The 23647-nt window shown below is 38.2% G+C and overlaps 1 protein-coding gene across 3 annotated transcripts in view; it reads right to left on the reverse strand.

Moving 5' to 3' along the window:
* ABCC4 (ATP binding cassette subfamily C member 4) overlaps positions 1-23647 on the reverse strand; it is a 191347-nt gene that overhangs the window by 122728 nt on the left and 44972 nt on the right. For all 3 annotated transcript variants that reach the window (XR_006103129.1, XM_042460587.1, XM_042460588.1), the window contains exons 8-15: positions 22373-22622; positions 20506-20607; positions 15802-15891; positions 13044-13235; positions 8557-8651; positions 7955-8041; positions 3601-3697; positions 2105-2320 (exon numbers count right to left, since the gene is read on the reverse strand). Coding sequence is in view for 2 of the 3 variants with exons in the window: in XM_042460587.1 (XP_042316521.1) it covers positions 2105-2320; positions 3601-3697; positions 7955-8041; positions 8557-8651; positions 13044-13235; positions 15802-15891; positions 20506-20607; positions 22373-22622 (1129 nt within the window). In the remaining variant the exon portion in view is untranslated. The remainder of the gene's footprint in view (positions 1-2104; positions 2321-3600; positions 3698-7954; positions 8042-8556; positions 8652-13043; positions 13236-15801; positions 15892-20505; positions 20608-22372; positions 22623-23647) is intronic.

The raw sequence follows: 23647 nt of genomic DNA on the forward strand, positions 1-23647 counted from the left end.
CTTATTCAAAATGCATGTGACCAGAAGTGTTTTGTAGTTTTGATTTTTTTGGATTTTGGAATACCTATATTTTCATAATACATAATGAGATGGGACCCAAGGCTAATATTAATACAGAGAATTCATTTATGTTTCATATATACTTTATACACATAGCCAGAAGGTAATTTTATACATTATTTTTCATTTGTGCATAAAACAAAGCTTATGTACACTGAACCATCAGAAAGCAAAGGTGCCACTATTTCAGTCACTCATGAAAAAAAGTTCTGGGTTTTGGAATATTTCAAATTTCAGAATTCCAGATTCCGTAGTTTCAGTTGTACTTCCAAACCCTATCCCAAAATTAGTTACCACCACAGATACGATTTTCAAAAACATGACTCCTTCATTTCTTGAAAATAACTACAATATTAAAGTTCCATTTGAAGACATCTGATGGCTACAAGCAGCTAGTCTGTGATACAAAACAAACCTATGTAACTTGAGACAACATTAAAATAAATGTATACACATAGAAGATGGAATCTGAAAATATCCACAGAATTAACAAGAAAATGGAGTAACAATTTACCCAGATCCCTACCCCATCCACCAGCAGCAATATTCAAGAACATGCCGAATTTTTAAAAAGAGCTTCAAAAATGACTGTTAAATGCTGCTTACAGGCCCATAAATACAACCTTGTTCTCCCTCAAAATAAGCAAATGCTCAAAGAGCAAGAATGATCTTTCTACAAGAAGGATCATGAGGTTTTTAAAATATTTTGTTTGTTGAAAAAAAGACAAGTCTTCCAGAAGAAGGGTGGGGTAAGTATGGCCCATAGGCCACATGCAGGTCCAAGAGGCTCCACTTTTACAACCATGAGCACCCTAAGAAGACTCTCAAGTCCCCCCTATTAAAAATCCCTTGGCTAATTTTGGGGCGAATCCCCCCACCCACCCGGGTTGCATCAGCACTGCACAAATAATGCAGTTTGACACCACTTTAAATGCCATGGTTCATCCTATGGGATCCTGAGATTTGTAGTTTGTTGTACCACCAGAGCTCTCTGACAGTGAAGGCAAAATATCTCATAAAACAGCAAACCTCAGCATTCCATAGCTTTGAGGTAGTTGCAGGTAACGCAGTATAAAACTGCACTATTATTCCGTAGTGCACATGCATCCCCTAACACGGCCCCAAACCACCCACAAATGTGGCTTTATTCATCCATCCCTAAAGCCTTGCAACAATCCTCAAATACAAAATCAGCGAAAAACGCAAAACAAAACAGATAGAAATAGTACTATATCACTTCCATTGTGCCTGAGATGCATGAATACAGCCTATGGGAGTTTAGGACAGAAATGTGGCCCTCATGACATACACACTTGCCCTCTTGTTATAGATCTCTACTGGGACTATAGTTTGTTGTGGGTTTTTCAGGCTATGTGGTCATGTTCTAGAAGAGTTTATTCCTGACATTTCACCAGTATCTCTGAAGATGCCAGCCACAGTTGCTGGCAAAACGTCAGGAATAAACTTTTCTAAAACATGGCAACATAGGCCGAAAACCCCACAACAAACTATGGATGCCGGCCATGAAAGCCTTCGACTTTGTTGTTGTTATTGTTATTATGCTTTATTTATATAGCACTGCAGATTTACACAGTGCTGTACATACAAACAATAAAATAGATAAAGTAAACCTGCCCAAGGTGTACAATAGTTACTATGACTGTTTGAGAGCTTTCTCTCTCCCCTCCTTTCGACTGCTACTAGTAATTGAACATGAAATGCTACCCCTGGGTTATATGCAGGCCCCTATTCATTTATCTCTCCTCAACTCCCACAAGAGTCCACCACCCCTGAAATCACAATGGTAGCAGAACACACCCTTCCCTCTTTATTTTAATGTTAAAACAAGACCTGTATCATCAGCTCAATACCTGCTGTCAGTCCAGCTGTGAGCAGCTCTCCCAGAAGCCTTCCGTAAGTTTTTAGCAACTTACAAGTCAGGGCACTCACAACAGAAGCAACGACCATCACCAAAAAATAAAAATCCACACCATTATTTCAAAGGGAGAAGTTGAAGTGTTTCATGTATGTGTCATGTACTCACAGGAGGAGGTTCTGTAGCCCCATCTTTCTGTGACTGAACTGAAGACTCCATGGACCACACAGAGGACTGAGAAAATGTACGGATCCTTCGCAGCTCGTGTCCAGGGGTTCCAGAATGTGGCAACTGATCATCATCTTCTGGTTTTTTCAAAAGTGATGCAAAATCTATTCCCGATCTCAGGAAGTCAGAGTAAATACCTTTTCCTACTTCCATACCCTAAGAATCACAAAATGTACAATAAATCTACAAAATGGGTAATTTCAGTGCAAAATCTTTCCAATTAAATATACCCATTTGTAATAGTTTCTGGAGTCCCCTCTTCCTACTATTGCCTGAGCTGGATGGAAATAGCAGAGATCCGTAGCCGCCGCCATCCATTGATTTGAATGCTGCCTTTATAGCAAAGCAATGGGACAATGCTGAGATTCTTCTGTCACTTCTTGTCTCTAGGAGACTTTTCTTTTTCCCTTCCCCAACCTTGGCACATGAAAGAGGAGTGTGAGAGATATGAGTACTTTTAAAGGAAAAGGATTTATTCCAAATAAGGAATCTCCACAGCAAAATGATATTATCTTGTGTGATGGACTATCGTTCCTTCAGGCAGAAGATGAATACAGTAGTTACAAATTACAGACAGATTGGATTATTTCAAGCAAGTACCCAAAAAGCCCTGGCACAACTAGCTAACACATTCTCCTACTCTACTCACAGATCAGATGGGACTGGTAATCTTTGATGTTTATGGTGGAGCTGGGAGTTTGGACTCCTTTACCAAGTCCTGACCCAGTTCAGGGTAGGGAAAGGAACTCCTTGCTCCAGATGCCTCTTTCTTAGAGTTCATTTTGTGGACTTTTTTCAGGCATTTTTAGAACCTCTGCTGAAAAAGATGTGAAAGGTTCATGCTTCTGCGCAACTGGTCATCCTCTTGGCCAACTGCTGTCTCATCACCTCTGTGATGCTGACCCTCATCAAAATGTAAATGAGCCTATTCACTTACCTGGGAAGAAGGCTCAGATAATGAGATGGCTCCCATTATCACAGCATGATATCATAGATCTTCAAGGTATTCAAGGTAAAAACTGTTGCCTTATAACTTTGGATTGTTTGGGAAGACAAGCTGGTTTCTTGAGAATCCAGCTACATTAAACCAACCATAAATGGAAGGCATTGGATTTGTTTAGTTCCTCCCATTTGCAAGAGGAATCAAGCGGAAAACATTCTGACGGTTTGCACAAACATTGCTTTTAATCGATAAGCTCGGACTCTGTTGTGTCCTTACTCTACCACTGAGATTACTGAAGGAATGAGACTCCAACAATCTTTGAAAGCACTCATAAAACTAGCATGCCAATTAACTACAATGTGTCAGCTTCCTCTGTTGTTCCAAAGCAGCCCCAAGTGCTGAATAAGATATTCTCTCTTTTACCTTAAAAATAAACCTTTGCAACTTTAAAAATTTAGAATACACATAATAAAGCAAACGTTTTTCCACCTACCTCTTTTAAAATCAAGATCTGGTTTGCAGACTGTAGATACTGCAGCTGGTGGGTCACTAAAACACACACCTTTCTCTGCAAAGTCTGACAGATACATCTGTAAAGAAAAACAAACTGAGTGACATCCTAACTTTCAAAAAAAGTGCATTTTATTTTTAAAAAAATAAGAAATACAAACATTTTGATGTCTAATAGAACAATGTAGAGACTCAATTCAAATAATATTTGAATGAATGAATGAATTTATTACAGCACTTGGCTAGAACAAAAAAGATAAAACAATAGCATGATTCGCAGGGCGTCATGGCATACAGCACAGAGATAAACAACAAACTACAAATCCCAGGATTCCAAAAGATGGAGCCAAGATAGTTAAAGAAGTGTCAAACTGCATTGATTCTGCAGTGTGAAAGCAACATAAACCTCCCAGAAACACCACTATTACCAATATCCTCCAGTATAACTACTGGCCATGTTAACTGGGACAATCTGTGAGCCATAGTTCAAAGAAGTAATTTTTCCAAGCCCTAGTTCTTTCTCTGGTAAGAATATCTAAAAAGATAATAGATTAAATCTTTAATCACAAAGCAGGTGAAGTTATCTGGTCACAAAGCTTCTCATGATAGGCTTTAAAGTAGACATTGTGGCGAAAGGCACAAAATATATCACATTAGCTTTTAAAGCACACTGGCTTTTTCTTGAAACTGGCAATGGACTTTGAAAGTTAGTGTGAAGTATTTTGCATGTTTTGACTGATCTAACATAGATGTCACCAGAATGTGTAATTTGGGTTTGGTTGTATGGTCAATATGGCTACTCCTATTTCTACAGGCTTGACTATTATACAGAACTTTTTACAGAAAATACAAACCTCTATTTCATTCCTCAAACTACAATAAAACTGTCTTGAATCGGAGGTTTCTAGCTCTGGGCCCATAGAACTGCCTTCAGTGCTTTCCAAGGTCTATGTTTGGGCCAGGAGACAAATCCCCAAGGTTTCATTTTGGGACTATTACACACATATAGCACAGATATGTATTTCAATTATATAGGTCTAAACCTACTCATATGTAAGTAAAGCTTCACCCACTGGTGTAGTAAAAGAAAACTCTTTTGCCAAGATTTGCTCTGCTACTGGAATATGTTGTTATACATATGCTGTTCTCAGGTTTTAGAGTGGGGATCTACAGTAGTTTGTTGAGTCAGTAAGGTAGCAGCAGCATAACATGAGATGCAAGCAAGACTCTATGCCAGACTTTATATAAGCAATCCATGACTCTCTGAATGTGGTTTTACTGAAGTCAATGCAAAACAAAAGTTCTAAAGTTTGTTGTTGTTGTTTGTTTGTGCCTTCAAGTCATTTCGATCTTGCAGCGATCCTAAGGCAAACTTGTCATGGGATTTTCTTGGCAAGATTTATTCAGAGGAGGTTTACTATCGTCTTCCCCTGAGGCTGAAAGCATGTGACTTGCACTAGGTTACCCAGTGGGTTTCATGGCCAAAATGGGAATCGAAACCTAGGCTCCAGAGTCACAGTCCAAAATTGAAACCACTACGTATAGAATCATAGAGTTGGAAGAGACCACAAGGGCCATCCAGTCTAACCCCCTGCCATGCAGGAAATCTAAATCAAAGCATCCCCGACAGATGTCCATCCAGCCTCTGTTTAAAGACCCCTAAGGAAGGAGACTCCACTACACTCCGAAATCCTTAACTTAAAGTTGCACTGATCTCTTAAAGGCAAATTCACGGCCTTTTGACAAGTCCACTGAATTTAAGTCTAGTTTTCTGTGCAGGGAAAGCAAACATTCCAATTTGAAAGTCATATTCGGAGTATGCTATAGCCTGTCCTGCATTATGTTTCCCGTTACAGCAAATTTTAAATATGTGTAACACCAACAAAACAAGGTGGTTATTTATTTCCCATCTTATAGTGTGATACTGTTTTTTTTTTCTTCCTTCTTTGGGGGGGGGGGGAGGGGAATGAAAATTTAGTCAAACCTAGAAACCCATCATACCAAACTTGACACCCAGTTATCTCAAGGAAGTGATCTTAATTAGTGAACAGAGTCCAACAGAAATCTCTATAAAATTCCCCCTATGTCTAGGAAATATAAAAGATGCAATGCACCAAAAAGCATACTGGCCTAAGCAGTATAAATGATCTATTGCAATACAAACCATTATTTTGACTCATAAATAAAACAATTAGTATGAGTTCCTATTCAGGAAATATGTGCTTTATAAAATAGAAAATGGAAATAGACTAATTTCTAGTATCAATCTGTTATGCTACAAAGTCCTGCTGACAGTGTCATTTGTGGCATGCTTTGCTGCACATTGCCTCTTCAGCAAACACCACCTCTTCCTCATACTGATAAATTTGCATTTCAGCATAACCACATTGTACTGTTAAATATTACAATACAATATTTACAAACGCCTCAGTAATCTCACATGCATACACTATAGGTGATATTATATTTAATACCAGCAAACATGTATACCCAAACCCTTGTTTGCTGAAGTAAAGAACAAAGTTTGGAAAAGTTAGGTTTTTAGACCTAGCAAGATCTAGATCTAGCAAGACAAATGACCATGCTGCTTGGGCTATTCTGACAGCTGCACTCCATCTCTCCTGAAAAACTTTTACAAACTCTGGCAGTGAATATCATGGGATGAGGCAATACTTAAAAGGTTTGAATCCATTTCTGCCCCATGATGTTCCCCTACAATGCTGATCCGAACAAGTGCAAGGAGACAGGTGTGAGGACTCAAACATCTAAAGGGTACACACAGCTAGTGCTTTTACAGTCCAAAACACACTACAGAAATAATCCAGTTTGTGACTGCTTTAACTGCCTTGGCTCAATGCTAGGGAATCCTGGAAACTGTAGTTTTGTGAGATATTTAGACTCCTCTGTCCGAGAGCTCTGGTGCTACAATAAAGTACAATTTCCAGGATCCCCTAGTACTGAGCCAGGACAGTTAAAGCAGTCTCAAACTGGATTATTTCTGCTTTAAACTTTAGCCCAGGTATGGGTAGCTACACTTACTTGTACACACCGGCTGGATCTGACAAATGATGCCCTCCACCCCTGAATTATTTTGAAAAACTGTTTGTTTTTCAAAAATGGTTTAAGACAATTCCTTGTGCATCTCCTAGAGGATGGTCAGAAAAAGTTTGGGGGGTTCTTCTCTGTTCCTGGAGCAGCCTTTTTCTCAACCAAAGGTAGTCACCTCTAGTTTGAAGGGAAATGTGACAAATTTCTCCACTTTGACCCCTAGAGGAAGCAAAGGGGCTTTTCCAGCCCAAACAACAAGGAGGCTACATGTTGCCTACCCCTGGTTTAACTGAAAATGTTAAGTGGCTTTTTTAAGGTATCGTGCAGATTTCCAACTATGACAAGTGCAAAACCCAAAATGCCTTGAAAGCTGTAAAAGTGCACGATATACAAGGGTAGCCCTTCAGCCTTTCAATTGCCTTTTCAAACTAAATAATGTGATATTTGCTGTTGCTCTTTTGGGCATGGCCTGTGCAATAAGTGTAATGCCCTACATAACATTTTAGGAAACACACACACACAAACCTACATTATCTAATTGCAAAGGCAAAACTGAAAAGCTTGGAAAGGGAGACCACTGTAGTATAAAAAAGCCACTTACCCATCCTTCTTCAAGTTACTACTATGCTCTAGTATGGTTCTATGGTATGTACAGCAACATCACCATTGCATATGTCTATCACAGGGTAAATCTATTCCCAAGATTAAATCAGCAGAGTTTTGACCTCAGTAGACCTGAAATGATAAAATTAATTTGAAAATGTTGAAGCCACACACACACACATATATATACAACATTCACCTTTTTGTACCAACCACATATAAAGTATTATTTTATAAAAGACCCAGACTTTCAGAAATACACATGAGAGGAGGAAGTGCGGGAGAAGGGAACTGTAAACCATTTCTGAAATTATATCACTGCATCAGTACATCTGTTGTTTGTTTGCTTTCCTAACAGAAAGCATAAAAAAACGCTCAGATGCTTTGATTAAGACTAATTGGGAGAGGGGAGATATAAGAACTATAAAACTAATGGTCTTCCCAAGTTCTCAATCACAGTTTTATATTAGAGATGTATGAGAAACTCCAATTTTAGTCGGCTGCAATACAAACAGACCTAATCTACATTTCCTAGCCTAACTACAATTATCCACCATCATCTATATTTTCCAAATGTTCTGATACAGCTAAATTAGAAATCTTGTTCAGTAAATGTTTAGGTGAGAACATACTATGAGATCCAATCAAAAAACTGAAAAACTGAAGATACCTAAAACTTTACATACTTTTCAAATAGATGCCTGCTAACTTCTGCATCTACTGCACTTAGTGGATCATCCAGGAGGTAGATGTCTGCATCCTGATACACAGCTCTAAAAACAAATGAAAAAACAGCAATAAACACTGGCAAGACAAGGCAGTATCCATGAAGGGTTACTTATTCCTTTTTAAAGACCATCTAATAATCAATGTGTGAATCATAATGATAGTCCCAACTAGAGCAAATGCTTTGACTTAGTTGTTGAACAATGAGTCATAACTTTTGTTAACCTCATCTATTCAATAAGTCTGCACCAGCTGGGAGTAACAGTAGGATTCAGGCCCAAGAAGTGTTTCAAAACAGATAAAGAGAGGGAGAGGGAGAGGGAAGTAGTGGGTTGAGGAGAGGTGTTTGTAGGATTTTCATATGTCATATTTCATATGCCAAAATAACCTGGTCAGATTTGGTCAAGGCACACCTTGATTTGGGTTGGTTCTACGGGACTGCAGATGCTCCTCTGCCTCAGGCATCAAAGTATCTTTGGCCAATAATGGCATCCATTAATCTGGATATTTGCTACCATCTGTAGACTAAAGACCATAATAGAAAATTCAGGAGCTTCCTTACCTGGCAAGATTAACCCTCGCTTTCTGCCCTCCACTCAACGTAACTCCTCTGTCTCCTATCATTGTCAGGTCTCCATCACCCAACAGTTCCATATCCTATTAAAAACAGAGGAGTGCCATTTTACAATAATATAATAAATACATACATATTCACTTGAATCTATATCAGTCCAGTTAATCACTTGATAAACTGAAGAGGAATAAAATCACTGATGTGTCAGGTTATTTTCCAATTGGCTTGATTAATCCTATGTCCATACTGGATGGTAGTTGTCACTTTATTGTTATTACAGTGCACCCGCGTTATACACGGATGCACTATATGCGGCTTTCAGCATACGCTGAAAACTGTGAGGGAGCCACACAGGAATGTGCAGGGCGGCATGCCCCATTTAGTTGACTGGGGTACACGCCCAAGGCACGTGCGTTCCGCTGCATGCATGAGCCCCATTACTTTCAATGGGGCTCAAGCATATGCATTTTTTTTTACGCGGGAGGTCTGGAACTCCAAACCTTAGATATCAAGGGGAGTGAAATTCCATCCAGCACAGGGTGATAGTGTTAGGGCAAACTATTATGCTTCCACCTTAATCTTCCAGATTGCAGTGAGGATGTGGTAACACTTGCCTGCTTCAAACAGTTTACATAAAGATTACTGAAACAATGGGATGCACTTTGAAGACTATATAAATCTACCAATATGTATTCAATCTAATACTCATAATCATCTAAAAATAGCTAAAATCAAACCTATGTGTAGCCTAATGGAAATAATTACAGCCACAGCAAAAGAGGAAGGAAAACAGTTCTCTGTGATACCTTTCTGTAGTTCTGCCAGGGCCTGTCAAATATAATCTGAAAAGTTGGAAGAAAGACCATAACAGATGGCGGGTGGGAATGGAAGTTAACAAAGTGTAGTGTCAAAAATCACTTTCCTTCAAGTTACGGATATATCAGTCAAAGTGGGAGCTACAATCTCTGTTGTCATTGTTGTGTGCCTTCAAATCATTTCTGACTTATAGGAGCCCTAAGGCAAACCTATCATGGTGCTTTTGCTGTAAGATTTGTTTGGAGGAGGTTTGCCACCATTTCCTTTCTCTGAGGCTTTATCAAGGTCACCCAGTGACTGGTTTCCATGGCCAGGTGAGGATTCAAACCTTGGAAATCCAGTATCCTAGTCCAAGGGTCAAAGCACTAAAACACACTGGCACTCTAAAATGCTGTTTCCCTAACAACCAATCAAACTACGGCTGTGGCAGTAAAAGCGACCACTAAATCACTAGGAAACTTGCAACCATACACAATCTTTATCAGTCTATTTTATGTGTCAACAACTGTTGAATGCCATCAACGTTCTTCAACTATTGGCATATAAAACGGATATACAGATTAACAATTCTGTTGTAGGAATTAAAAACTGGATATAACTGTTGCACAATATGACTACCATATCCACAGGGGATATGTTCCTGTCCTTACCATGAAAATACAAAATTGAAGAAAATAGCAAACCCTACTAAAATGAAGAAGTTCTGGTTGAAGTATAGTATACAATTGTGCTGGAGGACCTAGAAATTCTTAGAGAGAACACTTCTCTAGAAATCTCTATGTCCTCCAACGTGACTCTGTAGTCAACATCTAGAGGAAGCATACCACACAATCAAGCTGGACCTAGAAAATGCCTAGCGAGAACATATTTTTCAGACACAGATAAATAAAATGGTGGGTACCTGTCCCACAGATATGGGGAGCACTGTTTATATATAACATATTCTGAACATCATGTTTATGTTCATTGATGTATCATACGGCAAAAGATGTACATCACACTAATAATGTACACCACACTAATAATGTACACCACACTATTTGTTAGTTTTTAAACACTCTCTAGGATTTTCTCTCTTTCAAGAAATATGTTTTACATTCTTTCTAAACTCACTAGGACTTGAATTTGTATTTGAAAAATGATGGATGTTTCAATGTTGCCAGACAAGATTAGAAAAAGGTACCAACTGTGTTTATAAAAAGAAAAGCATGTGATTTGCAAAAGCTTTTAAACTGTCTGCTTTTCACCTATCTTGGTACCGATAGCGGGATCATAACATGCCACAAACTGGATATGATGCATAATACTTTTCAAGCCGCCAAGTAAAATATCTGTCCCTTTGCTAATCTGGCTTAGTGTCCTTCTAGATCATACCTGCCACGTCAAAGAAAAGGGTCTTCTCAGAGAGAGATGAAATGATCTGAAGCATTCTCTCAAATAGGATGCCAGTGGAAGGAGCTATCAGTACTAGTTACATGTTTTGATACCCACTGCAATCCCCATCTTACTCTGTAATAGTACAGTGTAAAAGGTCTCCTAACATACATCTTTCTTGCAGGGTTAGTGTTTGTTTGTTTGATCTTTTCAAACAGAAAAATGGTATATCTTAAACTAAGGAATGAGATTAGACACACAAAGCACAGCACTTGTTAAATATGAAAAAAATAATTATATATCTATTCACATGCTCATTGAAAGAAATTTATGCTACAGCAATTCATACTTGGTCATTGTATCCAGAAATGAAATGCTGTCTTTGCCTATCCTACCAGTCAGTTTGTAACAACATATTTTAGGTCTCAAGGCAGATGACAATGACAAGTCTGTTTGCACATGGCCACATGGGGACATAAACACACACACTTTTTTTTTAAAAAAATTAATACAACTATAGATTTATTCAGATATCCTAGCTCTATACATTCCTAAAAAGAACTTACTGCAAGTAGTTGGTAGCCTCAATTACTTGGGAGAGGAGGTACAGTATTATTCAATACATGTTGTGTTTTAGATTGTTAGCTGTTTCAAGAATTTTGTGAGCTAAAAACACTGAGATTTGTATTTCAGAGATACAAATAACCCGCCCTATAGCAATTAAGACTAGTACCTTACTATGGAGTAGCCTTTTTTTTAAAAAAAAAAAATCATTTATGCTACTTCAGGACAGATATCTAACCCATAAGCTACTTAATATGGAAAAATAATAAAGTTTCTGATTAAGTTTTAAAATTTTCTGTCCCCTAATTCATTTTTCTAAGAATTATGGAGATTTGACTTTGGTTGTGATCTAAGGATGAATTGTGAATTTACCAGGTTAGTCTCAAATTTCAGAAGTAGAGGTCTTCATTTGAAATCCAGCCTTTTCCAGATACGGGAAGAAGGTACAGTCACCAGTCCTAACTCGCAGATCTCAGATCCGCGACCTCAATTATGCATGGAGGGGCAACCTACATTAATTATAATGCTGCACGCAGACAGCATGTGCACTTGGGCCACACGCACAGGGGCATGTCCTATTCAAGCCTATGCGCAAACCTCCGTTTTCGCAGGGGAGTCCAGAACGGATCCCCCGCACAAACAGAAAGGCAACTTTACTTTCAAATTAAGGTCTTTCCTATCATCATCATCATCATCATCATCATCATCATCATCATCAGTTTTATTCTCTGGATACATCTTCTAAAAAAAATATTCTAGATGTCTCACAAATAAAATGTTAAAAAGATAAATAAATAGATAAATAGATAAATAAATAAATAAATGTGAGACAGCAATACTAATATACACACAGATATGCTTTATCACACTAGGGGGCAAACGGGATTTAAACGAGAGTTAAACTAGAGGAAATGAGAGTTAAACTAGAGGAATCCAGGAAATGCCTAATGTTTATCACATGACATTTCCTGGTTTTCTCTAGTTTAACTCTCATTTAAATCCTGTTTGCCCCCTAGTGTGATAAATTAGATAGAGACAGAATGAGTTACAGGGAATATATAACATCATAAATCTGGGCAAAGATAATGTTTTCCCTTAACTTTTGGCTCTGAACTTTCAGTCACAGCCATTCTCTGCTAACACAGCTCTTCCCTTCTTGGTGGAGAATATACAGAGGGGAGCTGAGAAGCACCAGGTCTGTTCTTGTCAATGGCACTTCCACACAGAGACACACAAAGGAAAGCCTCTTTTTTTCTACAAACAGTTAAAGGTCCATGCAGAAGTAAATGTATACCATACCACTGGTGAAGCATGATCCAAAATGAATGTCCCTGAATCCTATCATGCATACAAGCAATAAAATGAGCACATGAGGTATAATTTGCATGTCAGTATATATTACTTCTAGCATGAAAATACACACTGCAAAATATATAGAGATTGGTGTGTTTGACCAGAATTCTGTTTACTAGAATGCTATCTTAAAATCAGGAGAACTCATATCCAAGTAAACACAGTGAAGACAAGGCTGTTTTGTTTTGTCACTGTTGTCGTTTTTGGTCCTGGTACCAGAAAATAATACTCTCATGTCTCCCTAACAATATTTTTGAAAAATAGTGCATTACAAATTTTCACTTTCACATAATTAAGCAAGTAAGTTTTTTAAAAGGTACCACACAACAGGAAGTAGAATTCAAATGTATGGGGATGACACAACTTACTTTTTTAAGAGCACAGGCTTTTAGAACCTTCTCGTATTTTTCTCTGTGATATTCTTTTCCAAAGAGTATGTTACTTCTCACAGTGCCAGAAAACACCCACGGCTGCTGAGAAACGTAAGCTATTTTTCCTCGAACGTCTATAAAACCTTTGCTTGCAGACAGTTCTCCAAGAACAGCACTTAAGAGGGAAGACTGAAAAGTATCCATGGGTGGGGGAGATAAAAGTTAAAGGTTCACTGAAAGGAAACAGACGAAGGCACTCAACTACAGTTCTGCTCACACACAACTGTCATCCTTCTAACCTAAATGAGCAGGACTGCATCTTCCATGTCTCCCACACCCTTCTCTCTCTAGCATCTCCCCACGTTCCTCACTCTCTTTTCTTCCATTTGTTTTAGCCACAGTGAAGGCTTACATTGATACCACAGATTTTATGAGGGCTTAAAAGTTATTACTTACAAATAACAAGTCATTTGTAATTAGTTCCTTTCCCAATCATTAATACAACCGTGAAAATTAAAAAGTAGTAACTTCACTGTTTTGCAGTGTAACTATATTTTTTGTTATTTCTATAATTTTGGAGCTTCACTAAATTATGACATGGGAATATCACAAGATTTAAGCAGTGGCTCATGCTACTGCCTCTTTTTCTATGGTGGATGAAGCAATGACAAGAGGGACAAGTCTAGAGAGTGTGTGTTTTGTACCAGAGACATATAGCTTGTAGTATTCAGATTTATTTTTTTTAATAACCAAACGGTAACTATATAGTTACTTTTAAGAAATTAGAGAGCAAATACAGTAATTATAAATTGTAACTAAAATTGTAGGCTTCTAGTTTGGCTGTTTAAAGCTACAACTGAAATGAATTGCTTTTTAAAAGTAAGTTACTATGCTTTGGATTTTGCCACAGTTAACAATAACTACTATGTGTCTTCCTAATCAGCATCTGCTTACCAGCTAGGCCCACATCTTGATATGCTTGGTTTATTTTTCAAAACGTAAGGCTTTCTCATGGTCTAAAGTAGAGTAGAACCATTGAATCAATGGCCTTTACTTATGTTTTGACTTACCATTCAAAAATTGACTGAATTTGTCTACCTTAGTTGTAACCAACCAACAGGATTCCATCCTATGTTATCAATTGTTAAAAGAGAATTGTTTTATATCCACCCAGAAATCAAATAGCCATCTAGATATAATGGCCCAGAGGACAATGGCAGCTCTGCATAGAATCCAGAATCTGAAGCATTGGCTTGTTACAAGTTAAGGTCAGCCCAGCTCCATGCAAAAGACAACAGAAGTAGCCACCATTCACTCCTATATGTCAGTGCCAACAAAAATAATGTCCACCATGGAGGAGAAGACAGCACATGAATGGTGGAAAGGGCTAGAGGCACTCCAATGAAGGGCCTAAATAAGAAATATTACCACGGCAAGGGATTTTCAAGGATTCTGCAGTTTGTCTGGCAGGAAGAAGCTGCTTTATTTGCAGAAGTGCAAGCATTTTATTACACTACAGCAGGAGAAGCAGCAGAGTATGATTGGGCATCATAGAGTTCAGCCATTTTAGAATACTTAAGTAACATATTTCACTCATTTTTTTCAGTTACTCTTCTCAATTCACTGGCATGCTCCTGTCCCACCATGCAACAGTTCAGAAATACAGTACATATCTTGGTTTGTCAAGCTGAAATATGAACAAGCCTTGTTGTGCCCATGTGTTTCATCCTCTTACCACCTTTCTTTTTTTTTTTCTTAAAATGCTGCTGTTGAAGACTAAATGAGCAGGACTGCATAGTTTAAAAAATTCATTCAAATATTAAAATAGGTTCAAGTAAGGAAAACGCAGCTACCAGAAACAAAACAAAACAACACCCAAAACCATCAGGTCTCAGAACCTGGAAACCAGTTTCCCAGTTCAGAGGGTAAAACATAGGAATTGTCCATCTGAGATAAGTCACTCAGATTAAAAGGAATTGGGTACACAAGAACAAGGACAGTGTATATTTCAATTTAAGAAATGAATATATGCACATTAAATCCTGGCCACATTTATTTTCTCTAAAAACACATTCAGAAATGCTTTTAACAATGACTGATTGCAGTAGAGTTCTGTATAGAACCAATGTGTGCTGCACCTAACACTACAAAACCATGAAACAATATCTTGTGCCAGCTATTTGATTTTGTTGTATATTTTGCAATTTATATATGGCATATAAACAAAACACTATACTTTTTTAAAAAACGCAGTTAGAATAAAGTTCTAAAGCAGGGATGGGAAATATTGAAATTGTTGGACATCAAAGTCCCAGGAGCCGAACCCCACATAGCCAATGGAGAAGACAGTGGGAGCTGAGGTCCAGCATTAAGAAGGCTATACACCCCCTCCCCTCCTTGTTTTAAAGCAAGGGGAAGATTTGACCCCCTGGGTATTGATGAAACTATCATACCTACCATTAAGTCTGATGCACATTACGCTTACCATTATCCAAAGTGAGTAGGATTGGTGAAAACAGAATTCAACAACACCAATCCACAAAACTACTGGAGGGCCAATGCATTAAGCTACAATAGGGAAATTATGTGAGACACGCTGTTCCACCATTTTCTGTATGTCTCAGACTTAGGAAGCTGCATTCTTGTTGCTTTGTAGACACCACCAATGTAGTTCTGTTGTGATGTATGGCTGAAACAATAAAAATTGAATGGCTGGCTGGTTCTTACCACAGTAAAATCTTGAATTACGACTTACTTTTCCTGCTCCCACAGGGCCAATCACAATGAGTAACTCTCCCGGTCTGACAGTAAATGAGATGTTCTGAAGTGTTGGTAATTCCAGAGTCTATAAATTCAAGACGAAACACTGTATATCTTAATTGCAACAAAAACTATTAGGATCCAAAAGGTTACAATGCCCATAAGTACAACATTTTTGTTTAGTAAATTGTTCTAGTTGGAAAAGTCCAATAACTTCTATATGCTTGAATTTCTCACATTCACTGAAATGCATGTTTCAAACATTACAGTACCCATCTGTCACTTCTCTTCCCAAATCTTGCTTATTTTCATTGTTCCTCTACTTCCCACTTCACTTAACTAGTGCTATTTCCTCTGGTGCCCATTTGTATGAGAGAGCAGCAATTTTAAAGTCCATGGTCTTTTGTCTTCTCAGTCCCTCAAGCAGCTTCCCCTTCCAGAAATCTGATGTACAGTGCACCCGCTCCATACACAGGCACACCATTTACAGCTTCCACTTTATGCAGAAGCCACGCTGCAATTAAATGAATGGGGTGTCACAACCACAAGCCCCGTTCAATAGAATGAGGCTTGTGTTTACGCGGAATTTGCCTTACACTGGGGGGGGGGGGTCCCAGAACGGATCCCTTGCATAAGGAGAGGCTCCACTGTACATGACTCTTTAATTCAGCCTCACTAGGTCCAGGAACCAACTCAGGGTGGGCAACTTGACTTGATCCAAGAGCACCCAGCAAAAATTATGCTGGGGAAAAAAATTCAATGATGCCTGGCCATTTACCGATTCTTTCATCATTTGGGGAGGTTAAAATAGTCTTTGTCAAAACAGCAAGAGATATGTTTAGTTGGGTGGATCAAAAGACTGGAAGGCTGCACAGATGGGTGTGAGCCCCACTTGCCCCACCTCTGCTCTAATGTATTATAACTAAACTCAATTTTCTGTGATTTAAATAAAATGTATTCTTCCCCATGCCTTCCTTGCGTTCATTCTCCCATGCTTTTTGGTTGGAGTTCACATGTATTTGTTTTCGAAGTTCTTGGGCCTTGCACATGTATTCTTTGTAATGTTCCATTCAAAAGATGGATCTAGATGAGTAAATATATTAATACATCTGGAAATAGGTTTCAATGAAATTAACAGTATTAATTTTATAGAAGTAGTAGTAGTAGTAGTAGTAGTAGTAGAATCCCGTCTTTCTCCCAAAATTGAGGCTTAGAAGATGGCTTACAATTTAAAAACACAATGCAGCTAAAAATAAACAAAAAGTGAACTTTAAATAGGATTAATTTTTTGACAATACTCAAATAATTCAAGGCTATACATAAAAAGATGATACATTAAAAGATTAAAAGCTATTAAAAGGTTCAACCTAAAATAATACAGCACCCTCAGCCCATTCTTTATTTTTTTTTTCATTTAAAATAAAATATTCAATTTAGAATAAAAAGCTCCTTGCCTGGTGATGAAAGGACAGTGGAGAAGGGGGCTTGAAAGGGAGCTCCATAGTCTAGGGTCAGCCACTGAGAAGACCCTCTCTCGCATTCCCAAAAGCCATGCTTGTGACAGTGATGGGACTGAGAGAAAGGCATCTCTTGATCTCAGGACCCAGGCTGGCTCATATAGGAAGATGCTTTCTGTCAGCCTGGGTCTGTGCCATATTTTATCACCAGCACTTTGAATTGCGTCCAGAAACAAACTGGCAACTAGTGGAGCTGTTTTAACAGCCGAGTAGTATATACTAACTGTAACCTGCCCCAGATAGCAGCATGGCCAGATCTAACATCTCAAAGAATGGGTACAGTTGGCACACAAGTTTTAAATCTGCAAAAGCACTCCTGGCTACCACAGGAACCTGGACCTCCAAGTTCAGAGCTGAGTCCAGGAATACCCCCAAACTGCAAACCTGTGTCTTCAAGGGAAGCATAGCCCCATCCAGCAAAGGCTGAATCCCTATTCCCTGGCCTGCCTTTCAACTGACCAGGAGCACCTACATCTTGTCTGGAGTAAATTTCAATCTGTTTGCTTTCATTCAGTCCACTACAGATGACAGACAGTGGTTCAGAATTAAGACAGCTTCCTTGGATTGGAGGCAGAAAGGAGTAGTAGAAAAAATAGGGAAAGATCAAATGGATACCAGTGGTTTTAAATGGCACAGAAGTTAATAAATTTAAGTTATGGTGAATTTCCTTGCCATTCATAAAGATTCTCTCTTCCCAGATCCCTAACCATATTCATATGATTTAATTGCCATATTCCTGACAATCCCATACGTTATCTCTTTTTTTTGCCAGGAGATGCTCTAGAAATGCCTCGGCTTAACCACTGACCATCACCCCACACAAATAACAGTTCCCACTACTAGCAGGGAAATAAATTAATTTGAGATTTAAAAAAAATCCTGAACTATGGTTGACTGTCCTGCTCTTGCTTCTGTCTTAAACTAACCACAATTCAGCATGTATTCCATGGTTAATCTATGGTTAGTGGAAATAAAACAATACCATACATTTCTACCTTGTCTCTACTAGCCATAATTAAAACTAACTGTAGTTTACAATTTTTGTGAGTTTTACCAGCTATATTCTTTCAGGAATAAACTCTTCAAGAACACAGCCATATAGCCCTAACAACCCAAAAAAAAACTATGGATGCTGGCTGTGAAAGCCTTTGACTTCACATTCGATAACTGTAGTTTGTCAGTTATGAAAGACTCAACAAGCCACAATCAGCCAAAAAGGCAAACTTTCAAACTGTTCCTCATAGTCACATTGGAGCAGAAGGGCAAAATGTTTCCTTCTTGCAATGTTAAAATGTGATTTAATATTATGGGAGAACCAGTATGGGGACTTAAAGCAGAAACATCCTTAGGGATCTTGCTTATATTTTGTTTTTAAAAAGCTAGAAATTAAATTCATTTCCCAACAGAACAAAAAACAATATGAGAAGCAAGATACTACAGTACAATCAGATAAGGTGCATCATTTAAATGTACAAAACATGTGACACTCTACCTACCCATCCACTTGCTGCTGTTATAAAAAGATATACATTTCTTTATGCCCTTTTATATACACAAAACATTCTTTCACTACCTACTAGCAACTAAACATTTGATTAAGCCAAGCTAATATAAGTCTTAAGCAAAAACACAAACATACAGCATTGTTCTGTCAAAAATGGCTTCAATCTTTGGGAATGTTTGCCTTCTTCAACACTGTTTATAAAATTCCCACAAGGTGGCAGCAAGAACACATGGTTTTTATCAGTTGTCAGTTCAAATGGCACACAAACCATCTGGCTGAATACCATTCTCTTCCCACTCTGACCAAGTATTGACTTCATAAGAAGTATTCAGTCTCAGCCAAGTAAGATGGCAATTCAAATATAATTGAATCATTTGAGAACACAGTTGCTGGGCAGAAAGAGTAAAAGAGAACACATTTCAAGATGTGAGTACATATCAAGCAATACACCATATGCTCAATAAAGTGGTGCCCAAACAAAATTTTAATAATTGGCAGCACTGCCTTGTCATGCTTGCCTTATCACAAGTGTTCAGTGAGAGGATGCATCTCTGTATACGAGAGCTTCCAGTGCTATATTTCCAAAGGCAGTGTTGTGTGGGGCATTCAGGGAGCTGCAGTCCAATAATGGAACTTCACCAGACTCTTTCACAATCTAAACAGTGCCCACAAGCCCACTAGTATCATGGGCATTTTTCTATTGGATCATGTCCCCTGCTTTGAGGAAGGCAGCTTCTGGTGCCACTGATGGCAGAATTATTCCCCTTTTCATTTTATGCCTTCAATCAGAATTCAAGTCTTCTTTCATCATGGAACTCACTCTGAATTACCAAACTGACTTTACATGACAAATATAAGCTAACGAATGCTATAAGCATTTTTACAGAAGTCATTCCATTAATGGCATAATCACTCATTTGATATGGAGCCACAACAGAAGACAACAACTGAATATTTCTCCTCAACCAAATTACAAGATGCCATTCTACCCAAATCAGGGTGATCTTACTTCTTTTAGCATGTGAAGCCAGAAAGAATATAAACTTGTCCAGTGCAGAAGATCACAAATTATCACCATCATTTCTTTTGACATTTACCAGATGGCCCTTTGGCTCCCTCAAACTCTGTTTTCAAATGTTTCAAGCAATTCCCTATACTTTACTGTAATAATACTACCAGGATTACTAGATTTGTGGCCTAGGGATTCAGGGAGCTATAGTCTAAAAATATACTGTAACTTTTTCCAACACTAATTAGGTTAATTGTGATTGTGACTGAGATTTCATATTGGGGATTTACTAGGATACTCTGTTAAGTTCATACATCCTTTATCAGATGGAAAGATGAGCCAAAAGGCCTTGTGGGGGCAGGGTGAAAGAAAGAAAGAAACCTTCAGTTTAAAAGTAAGAGAGGGCCCTTACTTGCCTCAGAAGATACGCCCTGAAAATGTGCAGATTTCATCTTGCATCCCATCTGATCTACCCTCTCCAACTGCCATTACAAACCATTCCTTTTCTGCAGCCTGGGAAAGAAGCTAAATGTTTTTTGCTGATGAATAATCCTGTGTACCCTGGCTAGAACAGCTTATATTACTACATTTGATTAATGTAACGTTCTACAGTGCCTCTAATCAAAGTTCTTACTATAATGCAGTTTGAAAAGAAAAAGAAGGCATTACCTTATCCCAGTAACAAGTCAAATCGTGCACAATGAGAGCCTTTTCATTACTGCTTTTGAGAGGTGGGGTGAGCTCAGAAACTTCATCAAGGATCAAAAAGTTCTGTGTCAAGGGGAAGAAAAAGCACAAAGGCCACTTTAGCACAAAAACAGAAAAGCAACAGGGAAGTTATCTAGATTTTTTCTTTGAATTAATATAGCCATCAACTACTTCCACTATATCCACATTTGTGATGCACTCCAGAAAGCTTCCCTGTGAATTGTGCCAAAAATTTCAGGCTGGGGGATTTGGGGAGTTACAATTCAAAAAAAATAGCTGATAAGTAAACTAAGTCAAGATAAGGAAATGGAGAACCCTACCACCTTGTCTTTGAATCAATGACATCTAAATCTCCCCACATCTCGTACCTTCTTAATCAGAAATGTTAAATGATTTCCAGTAATGAAAATCCTCTTTTTTAAAAAATAAAATAAAAACATTTTTATTATTAAATGCTCTCTCTGAAGGAGAAAAACCAAAGCTTAAATTAGCATATTTAATTACAAAAACAAAGAATAAGAACCCACCAAGTTGACATTCTTTCATTCCATACATTATACAAAGTTGGGATGCCAACAGCCCTTCTAGATTTTCTTACAGAGTGAGAATTGGTCCAGCACTCAAACATGACTGCTTTCCAAAGAAAATTCAGCCATGAATTTAAAAAAAACACATACACACATAGGTCAAAACACACATTGGTCCAGCACTCGAACAAGACTGCTTTCCAAAGAAAATTCAGCTATGAATTAAAAAAAAAAAACATAGGTCAAAACAGTGAATTTGCATTGCTCATAATCCATTTCCATGAGAGTCAGTGTGTGTAGTGGTTTGAGCACTGACTGGACTATAACTCTGGAAACCAGGGTCTGAATCCTGCTCTACCATGGAAACCCAGTGAGTGACCTTGGCCAAGTTACACACTCTCAGCCTCAGATGAAGGCAAACATAAATCCTCTCTGAACAACTCTTGCCAAGAAAACCCCAGATAGGTTCACCTAAGGGTCAGTGTAAATTGGTAATGACTTGAAGGCACACAATAATAATCCAGCTGCAATCCTGCCAAACGATCATTGCTTTTATATCTGTATATCCAAAACTCCAGATGACCATATTAAGGGCAATTTTTGACATTACCCAATTCTTACTTTTAAGTGTAAACTGAAAGTACCATGAAGAAGAAGATAAGATCTTGACTCCAAAACTTCACTATAGATATAATGCAAGTCACAAGCATTGAAATAAAGTTAACAAAAAATTATTCTTACTTATATGTCCAGCCATTACAAGCAAAAGATTTGATGCTACAGATTTTGTAAATTGAGGAACTGCCAAAGAGGAAAACAGAAACATTGGGCTCAACAGACATCCCCAAAGGAATGGCTACCCACCACCCCTTTCAGCGTCGATCGGGGCTGCAGCAACTGCACACTACACCCTGATCCAGTCCTTTGCTGGGTCTAAAAAGAACAGCAAAATACCGCATCTTTTCGAGCTGACAAAAAGCTGCCTTTGCCATGGTGGTGGTAGCTTTTCAGCATTTCTTTGGTGCAGTGTATATAAACGCTGTGACAAAGGAGTGTGTGATGCCCCCCTCTGTGCAGTCAGGTATGTGGCGTCATGCCAGCATCGGGACGGAGTCAGGGTATGCAGCATGCAGTCACCATACCCCCACTCCGCCCCAATGCCGACATTGCTAGCTGCTCTGTTTTGCACCATTGTCACTAAGAGGACCAAATCAAGGAAGTTTTCAGCAGGAATTATTTCCTAGTGTTGCAAATAAATGTACTGTATCTGCAGGCATCACTGAGGGTGGGGGTATCATTACCTTGATTCGTCGAATGCTGACCAATGCTTCAGATACTTTTTCAATAGCCGCTGGGAAGAAAAGAGTGACTGTCAGTCTCACTGTAGAGTACAGTGACACTGCAACAAACACCCGACTTGCAGTGATAATATTGCCAAGTAAAACATAGGTCATGAATGTCATGAACATAGTTATTTTGCTGGCAATGAAGAAAGAGGCCAAGTTCATTCCTCGAAGGTAAGAGCTCTTAAGAACCAGGGAAATCTCCTTCCTGAAATTATAAAACAATGTAGAGATTTTCATGTTTTATCTTCATATCAACACAAAACATCCACTGTGCAAAAATCTTCGTGACCATTAAAGACCGCATTACCTATCAGTCAGTTGGCAAATCAATAAAAAAAGCAGATACCTAGGAAGTCTCTCACCATAACTGGAACAAATTTCTTACCAGAGGCAACCTTTTATTTCTTGTGCCTAGATTTTTATGTTTGTTTTTAGAAGTGAATATCCCAGGGCAAGAGAAGGGCATGGTAAGATGAACAAACACCTTTAAAATTATCTGATGAACTAGAACAAGCAGCATACATATTTTAGTCTTCATAGTGGCACAAGGTATTTATTATTAAGCTTTATAATTCTGAATTGCTGTTATTGGTTTTATATTTTATCATGCGAATGGCCTTTGGCTTAAGCATTAATAAAGATTGATTGATTATTTCTATAGCGCTGTCAACACGGTTATATTTTTGAAAAATGTTTGAAATTTCAATGAACAACAGTCTGAAAGATACTGCCACAAAGTGTTTCATAGATTTCAAAAAGATATCTGTCCATCTCCTCACAGAACACACCACTAGTATTACATTACAACTTACAGGAAGAGATATTACTACTAAATAACCAAGAAGAAAACAGGAAATTCAGATTTTAATTTAAATAACTGCTTTATGGATTCCATTTTGCACTTTTTGAGAGTGAAAGCACATATTTCACATCCTTGTCACAGAGAACTGAGAAATTAGCTCTTGACTAGTAATGCCTAAAATCTGGTAAGTTTGATCATTGTTTTAACAAGATTTTTGTGTTCCTTCCTACTATCCCTTCCACTTTTCTGAGCAAAAAACAGGATTGACTTTTACTGCATTCCTGTCAAATATACTGATACAGATAAGGCTACTTTGTCAATTTCACATGGAAAGATCTAGAAACATTTGATCAAGAGCAGTGTCAACCATCTTCAGCTGGTGAAAATTGTGTTGCAGTTCAGATGTTGATGGTCTGCAATTCTCAACC

This window comes from Sceloporus undulatus, chromosome 3 (assembly GCF_019175285.1).
Source record: "Sceloporus undulatus isolate JIND9_A2432 ecotype Alabama chromosome 3, SceUnd_v1.1, whole genome shotgun sequence".
Lineage (NCBI taxonomy): Eukaryota > Metazoa > Chordata > Lepidosauria > Squamata > Phrynosomatidae > Sceloporus > Sceloporus undulatus.